The sequence below is a fragment of the Nelumbo nucifera genome, chromosome 1 (assembly GCF_055504915.1).
Source record: "Nelumbo nucifera cultivar China Antique chromosome 1, China Antique-T2T, whole genome shotgun sequence".
Taxonomy (NCBI): Eukaryota; Viridiplantae; Streptophyta; class Magnoliopsida; order Proteales; family Nelumbonaceae; genus Nelumbo; species Nelumbo nucifera.
The window spans coordinates 16489850-16499484 of NC_142649.1; the positions used below are offsets into that span (position 1 = coordinate 16489850).

At 38.7% G+C, this 9635-nt stretch overlaps 1 protein-coding gene across 1 annotated transcript; it reads left to right on the plus strand.

The window, feature by feature from the left end:
• The first annotated feature begins 754 nt into the window (after positions 1–754).
• Positions 755–8482, plus strand: LOC104611594 (phosphoenolpyruvate carboxylase, housekeeping isozyme-like). Its single transcript, XM_010278726.3, has 11 exons — positions 755–930; positions 1094–1550; positions 2114–2505; positions 2695–2779; positions 4161–4383; positions 4877–4980; positions 5128–5215; positions 5562–5716; positions 6381–7379; positions 7466–7852; positions 7948–8482. Exons 2-11 carry the CDS (start codon positions 1386–1388, stop codon positions 8242–8244), a joined length of 2895 nt encoding a protein of 964 aa, XP_010277028.1. The 5' UTR covers positions 755–930; positions 1094–1385; the 3' UTR covers positions 8245–8482.
• Positions 8483–9635: the final 1153 nt, after the last annotated feature.

Below are 9635 nucleotides of genomic sequence, written 5' to 3' on the forward strand. Positions count from 1 at the left end.
GGTGATGCTTATGATTTTTATCACACATACGGAATAATTGCAGAAGATGAAGATTGGATGGATAAAAGAGAGAAAAACATGGGCAAAGGGGTGTTGAGAGAAGAAGAAGAAGAAGAGAGAGAGAGAGCTCTCTAAATGCTCTTTTCTCCTGCCTTGCTTTCCATTTTTTCTTCTCCCCTTTATTAGCTTGATCATGTTTTCAAGATTAAAACTCTAGTTATCTATCATGATCTCCTAAATTCCTGGCAATATCATCTTGGGAGAAACCTTCTATAATTTTAGTACTGGAGGGTCAATTAACCAGTAAAAAAACACAAATTTGTCATTATCGTTATTTTCTTTTGTTTTATAAATTGAGAGAATGACCAATCAACCTAGAATCAGAATTTATAGGCTTAAAGTTCTGTCAGGATAGGTGCCAGTTCAAAATTGATGCCAATTCATTGACGGGATCCTTCGAATATTTATAATTATGCAATGAAAATCAGAAATCTGTATTGGGCAAATCTGTATTTCTCCATTATAAATTTTACTTTAAATGAGACATCTTTTATATTAACCGTGTGGTGGTATTTCATGCTGATTAAATTGTTCACACGTACAAATCTTTCAACCCGTATTGGCATTGACGTGTGTCAGTCTCATAGATCGTATAGAGAAATTTATAGGATATTGGGACTCCCCAAATGAATACTAAGAAGTGAGAGAGAGAAAGAGAGAGAGAGAGAGTAATATCAAAGAACAATAGGCCTTCAAAAAAATATCAAAGAACAATATTTTTCCTAAGTTCCAACTTTCAGTTGTCTCCACATTTTTCTCCTATAAATAGGGAACCAATAGAGAGGATTAGATCACATGATTCACCTCAAAGATCAAACCTTTTCGTGAAGTGAACTGGTCTTTCTAATCATCTTTGTTATCGATCAATAGGTATCTTCACCTATGAGCCACCCATATAGCCATAACCCATTCATCATCTTTCTGTTTACAGTTTAACCCCCCAACTGCTTTTCATATATTATTTTGATTCTCATTGGGTTACATTTTTGTCCTAATTTATTTTATTTTTTTTTTCTTTTTATTTGTGTGGCAGCATATTGTCGATTCAATTGGCTCTATCTCAACTCAATGCATATTTTGTTCCCTTTTCTAATCTGTGTCCTAAAACGAAGTGGGTGACTGGGTGTTGGTGCTGGATATTTAAGGGTGTGACTCCTGGTTCGCTTTGGCAGGCTTTGATCTCTTTTCGGTTGAGAGGGGCGTAGTTCTCGTGCGTTGATAACTTTTCCTGTGAAGGGTGAGCGGTAGTTTTCGTTTTTGATCGATAACAGGAGTGAGTGAGAGAGGAATTGACAAAGAAGGAGAGAGAGGCAGAGAACGAAGTTATGGCTCGTAACTTAGAGAAGCTGGCGTCGATCGACGCTCAGCTTAGGCTCTTGGTTCCTGGGAAGGTCTCCGAAGATGACAAACTGGTTGAGTACGATGCGCTGCTTCTGGATCGCTTCCTCGACATCCTTCAGGATTTACATGGGGAAGATCTAAAGGAAACGGTAATCTTCTTCGTCTCCTTAGTTTTATTTGTTTAGAGGGAGCTTTTGGTTCAATTCGGGTCTGGATTGAACTCCGTACTCAATCAATGGAACACGGCAATTTAGTGGATACCCATCTCTGTGTGCACTCGAGTTTTGATTTTTTTTTTTTTGCTTTTCTTTGTGCTTAAATTGACTTATTATTTGATTTTGAGGAATACCCATTATGGCAAGTGTGGAACAAAAAGGCACAAGATTGATATTCATCTTATGTCTCGATTTGTAATTGGTTTATGTGGATGGGTTCATGAGAATCTGCTCTTCCAAGTAGTTTAGTAGTGTTAGAGTTTCTGCAAATTTGTTTGTTCGTGATGCAGTAATACTCGCGACATAGCATGTGAATACGTTGATGATAGATAGAAAAACTGGTTAATAAATTCTTGTCGCTGTTCTCTTCTGTCATATAAACAAGTTCTTATGGGACTAATCTAGTTGGTAGTTTATGAAAAGCTTTCCTGTCATATTGTGTATTACTACGTTCTGCCTTTTAGTTTGACTTTAGCTGTGTTATATATGTTCTATAGGTTCAAGAGGTTTATGAGCTTTCTGCTGAGTATGAACGGAACCATGATCCTCAGAAGCTGGATGAGCTTGGAAAAGTTTTGACAAGTCTGGATGCAGGGGATTCCATTGTTCTTACGAAAGCATTCTCACACATGCTTAACTTAGCCAATCTGGCTGAGGAGGTTCAGATCGCTTACAGACGGAGAACCAGGCAGAAAAAGGGTGATTTTCATGATGAGAGCAATGCAACAACTGAATCAGACATTGAGGAGACTCTGAAGAGACTTGTTGTGCAGCTAAAGAAGTCTCCAGAAGAAGTCTTCGATGCCCTGAAGAATCAGACAGTGGATTTGGTCCTCACTGCACATCCTACTCAATCAGTTCGTAGATCCTTGCTCCAGAAGCATGCAAGGTTTTCACCTCTCTTTAATATTTCTTTTTTGTTAACATTTTAATGACAGAAAAAAGGTCATAAAGAGACTTTGTGTGTGTTCTGCTTATATTCCTTCTATTCAGAGGATGTTACACTGTCTTCTGCTTATATTCTTTCTATTCCTTGCTTTTCCGACATTATGTATCAATTTCTTCCTTCTGGTCTCAGGATAAGGAACTGCTTAGCGCAGTTGAATGCCAAAGACATTACTCCTGATGATAAACAGGAGCTTGATGAGGCTCTACAGAGAGAGGTAAAGCAATAGCTGACAATATGATGATATTTTCTTTTCAATGCTATTAGACTCTTGGTTCCAATATCTCTTAACCTTTCTGAATGGTTTTTTTAGTGAAATATCAACCTGAGTTACCACACCAGTTTTTGACTTCAATATTTTCTCATTTCCCCTCTTTGTTTATATTCTTCAATTTTAGCCTTGTCAATAAAATATCTCTAAAGTACTGATAACTAACTTTCTTTTCCAAAGTGTGCAAGTCAGATATCCAATTTTAAGAGTTTAAACTGCATTTGCCTGGGCCTCTTCAAATTTTAGTAAATGTTCAACCTGAGCCCACCCTAGTTGAGATCGTCTGATATCATTCCCTGATAGTACTCTCTGATATCACACAGGAGATGAAAACAAATTGGTCCTCTTCTTGAGTGCAAGGTGAGGATTGAGTATGCAGGGATGTCTCTGCTCAGATATTCCATGAAGTGTTTCAATCCTCTCCTTAATTCAAGGAGATGACTGATATGTCTTCATCTCCCATGTGGAATTAGAGAATATTCTGGGAGTGATATCAGAGGATCATGTTTTTTATTCTTCATTTGCTATTTAAATACCATCCTCAACAGAATATCTTGTGGCATCTAAGGCTCCTATTTGGCCTTGTTTCTCTAGCATAGCTACATGGTTATTATCACATAACCTAATTTTATTTATAATGTACTTGTATTAGTATTATAATAATCTTTCCTTTCATAGATTCTTCTTCTTCATTTCAGTTTCTTAGGGTCATGGTTCATTGTACCTTTGGCTGCAAAGATTTGATATGAATCTTATTGTCTGATACAGCAATATTCAAAGTACTGCTATCACAAACTCAAAGAGCTACTATTCAATGATTTCATTTGTATTTCATCCTTGGTTTAGATGACCAACTCTTTTATCAACGGTCACTGATTGCATAGTTTCTCCAAATTTAAGTTTTTTAATCTCTTTTATATTTATGCAATAGAAGGTTATATGTTGCTATATTAAGATCTGTGCCATAGTGTTAACTACTTTTCTTTAACTTAAGGTTCATATACCAGAAGCAATATGGCTTTTCCTTTATTAAATGCTGAAATCTTACTTAAAAAAAAAAAATTCGCTCTGTCCATTTCCTTTTGTTTTAGCTGACTATCCAAACCAGAATCCTATGACACAAGTATGTACCATTCCGAAATGTTTTTTGCCACCTAATGATGTAAAAGAAAAACTGGGCTTTAATAATAAGTGTGTAGCCATTTTGAGTATGAAATGTCATACATTCAGAATTTTTCAAAAGATGGCAAATGCATACTTGAATTAGAAGCACTATATATTTGCTTTTCTATATATCTGTTTTGAATTCTTTCTCATTTTTCTGCAGATTCAAGCTGCATTTCGTACGGATGAGATACGGAGGACTCCTCCAACTCCACAAGATGAAATGAGGGCAGGAATGAGCTACTTCCATGAGACAATCTGGAAGGGTATCCCAAAATTCCTACGGCGTGTAGACACTGCTTTGAAGAACATTGGGATAAATGAGCGTGTTCCTTACAATGCCCCTCTCATTCAGTTCTCTTCTTGGATGGGTGGGGACCGTGATGGTATATTTCTTTACCACAGTCAATAATTTGATAATCAGGTTCTTTCATGCATTATCTTAATAGTTGAAATATATAGTTTTCTGTTGAATAGTTTATTTTTATTAGCTAAAGGAAGTTCACATTGAATTTATCTGGGGGGTAGGATGGGGTTAATAGGCATCAAATCTCATACCTGAAATGTTGTAAGTTTTACTTTGAGACTTATAGATATGAAGACTGGTATGGAATTTCCCATAATTATAGTTACTCTCATGTTTTCATTTATGTTATGAATGCATCAAATACGTCAAGAAGAAAGATATTCATTTACCATGATGCTTATTGTGCTTCTGTTAATTATAGTTATTATGTTTCATTTTATTGGGCAGAAATTTCAAAACAATTGAGTTTCCTTACAATTTTACCTCTCAATTAGTAGTTACGTTGAGGTTAATGAAGACATGATACAATAATACTCTGTTTAGTTAATTAACATTTTTATTATGGAATGTAGGAAATCCAAGGGTAACTCCTGAAGTTACAAGGGATGTATGCTTATTGGCAAGAATGATGGCTGCTAACTTGTACTATTCACAGATAGAGGATCTTATGTTTGAGGTATCAAAAAGTTTGTGTTCACTCTTGCTCATCATTCTGCCTTGTGCACAGCACATAAGCATTTATCCTTTATGGGAAAGCTGTTGCATGGTGCATTCTTCTGTTCTTTGCCTATTCTAATTTACTTCTATTATTGCTTTCTTGTAGTTGTCCATGTGGCGTTGCAGTGACGAGCTTCGTGCCCGTGCAGATCAACTCCATAGGTCCTCAAAGAAAGATGCAAAACATTATATAGGTATCTAATTGGTGGTGGTGGGATTCATTTTTGATTCACATCTGCATTAAAATTTAAACATAGAAGAAGAGCACATCTAACTTGGAAGGGTTGAGTCAGAAATATTGAATCACCAAAAACTGCCAAAATTTAAGCTTGTTTTCTGTGTAACATTCTAAAACCATATATTTTTTAAAGAATATTTTAAAACATATCTATTTCCTGACAACTTAATCAAGTAAACATTTTTCCTTCAAACAGAAATTTTATTCATCACGAAGGAGGAAATATTCCATTTAAACAGTTTTCTTGCTTAGTGATCCATTTGTTAGGCTTTAATTGCTCTTCTATCTTTTTCTGGATGCAGAATTCTGGAAACAGGTTCCTCCAAATGAGCCCTATCGTGTTATTCTCAGTGATGTGAGGGATAAATTGTATAGTACACGTGAACGTTCTCGTCATTTATTAGCCAGTGGAATGTCTGACATTCCTGAGGAGGCAACTTATACCAATATTGAACAGGTCTCTCCCATCTCACCGACTTAACTAATTTGTCTTGTTGAAGTTATGAAATAAGCTGTCATTATGCTATTGTTAGGTATAAAAATACACCTCTTTATTTATTGATACAGTGACAAATGTACCTCAAATTCATCATTTATTGGGTTCTAGGACAATCTTGTATATTGAACAAGCACAAGTACATTTGCTACTAAAGAAACTTTCTAGATAGAATTCAAAGAAACTAGTTAGTAAAAAAAAAAAGAAAATCTATTTGCCTTCAAACTTAAATTTTTCATGATGCTTTTCAAACAGTAGTTCCTTGTCATGGTTTCCAAAAACAAAAAGTAATGATAACAAAAATTCTGAGTTGGGCACATCTTGTTCTTATAACACCAGTATTGTGGAGTACACATTTCAATAAAAACATACCATGTATTAATTTTTATATTTTATCATTAAAAAAGGGGTATCTTTTGCCTTTTAACTAGGGATGTACTATCTGTACTTCTTCTAATTCTTCCTTGATAAAGTTGTTCTGACTGGTTATTGATAAAAAGATACACTCTTGTCTGTTACAAAAGTCCTGATATTGTGGCAACTCAGAAATAACTCTGTTATTATGTCTTTCTGCTGTCAATATCAAGTTCTAAGTGTGCCTATCTTTTCTTTTTCTCTCATGTAGTTCTTGGAACCTCTTGAGCTCTGTTATAGATCACTCTGTGCTTGTGGTGATCGACCAATTGCCGATGGAAGCCTTCTTGATTTCTTACGGCAAGTCTCTACATTTGGATTGTCACTTGTGAGGCTTGATATCAGACAAGAATCAGATAGGCACACTGATGTCATAGATGCCATTACAAAACATTTGGGCATTGGATCCTACCGGGAATGGTCTGAGGACCACCGTCAGGAATGGCTGTTGTCTGAACTGAGTGGGAAGCGTCCATTGTTTGGTCCTGATCTTCCAAAAACTGAAGAAATTGCTGATGTGTTGGACACCTTGCATGTCATAGCAGAACTGCCTCCAGACAACTTTGGGGCATACATCATCTCAATGGCAACTGCACCATCAGATGTGCTTGCAGTTGAGCTCCTACAGCGTGAATGCCGTGTTAAGAAGCCACTGAGAGTTGTACCATTGTTTGAAAAGCTTGGTGATCTTGAGGCTGCTCCTGCTGCTGTGGCTAGACTCTTCTCAATAGACTGGTATAGAAACAGGATCAATGGGAAACAGGAAGTTATGATCGGGTACTCGGATTCTGGGAAGGATGCTGGGCGTCTCTCTGCAGCTTGGCAGTTGTATAAGACTCAAGAGGAACTAGTAAAGGTTGCAAAACAATATGGAGTGAAGCTAACAATGTTCCATGGGCGAGGTGGGACTGTTGGAAGGGGAGGTGGTCCTACACACCTTGCTATATTATCTCAGCCACCAGACACAATTCATGGGTCTCTCCGCGTGACAGTTCAGGGTGAAGTAATTGAACAGTCTTTTGGAGAGGAGCACTTGTGTTTTAGAACACTCCAGCGTTTCACAGCTGCTACACTGGAGCATGGGATGCACCCCCCAGTCTCACCAAAGCCAGAATGGCGTGCGCTCATGGATGAGATTGCCATCCTTGCTACAAAGGAATACCGTTCGATTGTCTTCCAGGAGTCCCGATTTGTAGAATACTTCCGCCGTGTAAGCATTCTGAAAACACGTGCATTTTCTTGTCATCTTTAGACTAACACTTGTGGAGATTTAAATCTTTTGCCCATTGATTCCAGGCTACTCCGGAGCTAGAGTACGGTCGTATGAACATTGGTAGCCGTCCATCCAAGCGAAAACCAAGTGGGGGGATTGAATCACTCCGTGCAATCCCATGGATATTTGCATGGACCCAAACAAGGTTTCATCTCCCAGTGTGGCTTGGATTTGGTGCAGCATTCAAGCATGCCATTGGGAAGGACATCCGGAATATCAATATGCTGCAGGAGATGTACAATAAATGGCCTTTCTTTAGGGTCACCCTTGATTTGGTTGAGATGGTGTTCGCTAAGGGAGACCCTGGCATCGCTGCTTTGTATGACAAGCTTCTAGTCTCAGAAGATCTATGGCCTTTTGGAGAACGTTTGAGGGCCAATTATGAAGAAACCAAGAAACTTCTCCTGAAGGTATATTTTTTCCTGTTCTTTTTCCCTTGCCTTTAATAAAATCATGAGTTATTGGAGATTATATGTTAACTGACTCTCTCTGTTTCTGCATGCAGGTTGCTGGTCACAAGGATCTTCTTGAAGGTGATCCATACCTGAAACAGAGACTCCGTCTCCGTGATTCATACATCACAACCCTGAATGTATGCCAGGCCTATACGCTGAAGCGTATCCGTGAGCCAAGCTACGATGTGAAGGTGAGGCCACACCTGTCAAAGGAGATCACAGAATCAAGCAAGCCAGCTAATGAGCTAGTGAAGTTAAACCCAACTAGTGAATATGCTCCTGGCCTGGAGGATACCCTAATCTTGACCATGAAGGGTATTGCAGCAGGCATGCAGAACACTGGTTGATGCATGGTTGTTTTGTATTTCTCATATAAGGCATTTTCATTGAAACATTGCAAGAGCTACATCCTGTTTATCTTTATAATATAGCCCAAAGGGAAGAAGTTGGGCACTCTTTTGGACTGGAGCTTTAGCTGCAGCTGTATAATAAAAACATAGGCATAACGGCTCAAATATTGCCATATGAGAAATAAAACTGAATGTTTTGCTTTAATGCAAATATATATCCATCTTTTCTTGTGTTTTTCTGGTTCGCGATCTCTCTTTTATCTTTTCTTTTGGCTCTGCACTGCTATAAAACTTGAGATAATCAGTCCTTGTTAGGTTCAAATGTTATCTGAATAGCTGAATCAGATGGAAAGGTTTGTATTGGCATCAATATTTAACACTATTGAAATCTTGAGCTGAGTGGCGTTCCCGGATTCAGAGCTTTCTTACTTGAGATGTATCCTTGGAGCCATCTTCCCAGTTATAGAAACAACTGAACCGAGTTTTAACTTTTCAAGCCTCGCTTAAGGTTGTCATCGGTGGAGCAATGTCTTGCTTTTGCTTTTACTAACTAAAGAATGGAAATAGAGCTTAATTATTTAACACTGAAATCTCCTTAGGATGGATAAATGAACCCAAAAGAACATCATAAACATCGAGATGAGTCATGAAAGAAGACCATGCTGCAAGAATTCCGCTTGGTGACTGACAGATTTCTGAATTTCATCACCCAAAATAGAACAGTTGCCGGAAGATAGTTGATGTAGGCGCACATGGCCTTGACCAATAGTGGGCTTACATGTGTCTGACGGTGGTGCTCAGAGCGGGCCCAATCAGGGTGCGTGCAGAGCATAAGTCGGCGTGCAACCCAGAACCAATGGCACGGCCGCACTTGGTGACCTCAGATGACCGTGCCCCCCGCAAATGGACCACATCCTGATCGTTTGAGCCCACCTACCTCCAATCGACCGCAAGTATAAATAGGGGGCAACCTTCTCAAGGTAAACATCTGGAATCAAGAACTTGGACTTAAGAACTCCTAATTTTTCCTTTGTGGCCTCGTCTGAGTGTTTCCACCTCAAGCCTCGTCCACCTCGCGTTGCACCGTACTAATTTGACCGTCGGAGTCTTCGCCTCGAGTACCAACCCCAGGCCTCTGACGTTCTCTCTCCTTTGTTCCTCACAGGACTAGCCTACCAGCCCTCAGTCACTCCAGGCCTTGGACTACTTGACCACGCCTCAGCTCGGAAGCGAATTGATAGTGTTGCCCTTGGCCCATTCTGACCAGTAACAATTGGCGTCGTCTGTGGGAGCGTTGCCAAGACTTCCCTCAATTAAACTTACGCTCTAAGACACCTAAAGAATTAACTCCTAAGCTTCAGCCAACATGGCAAGAAATACAAGGAACA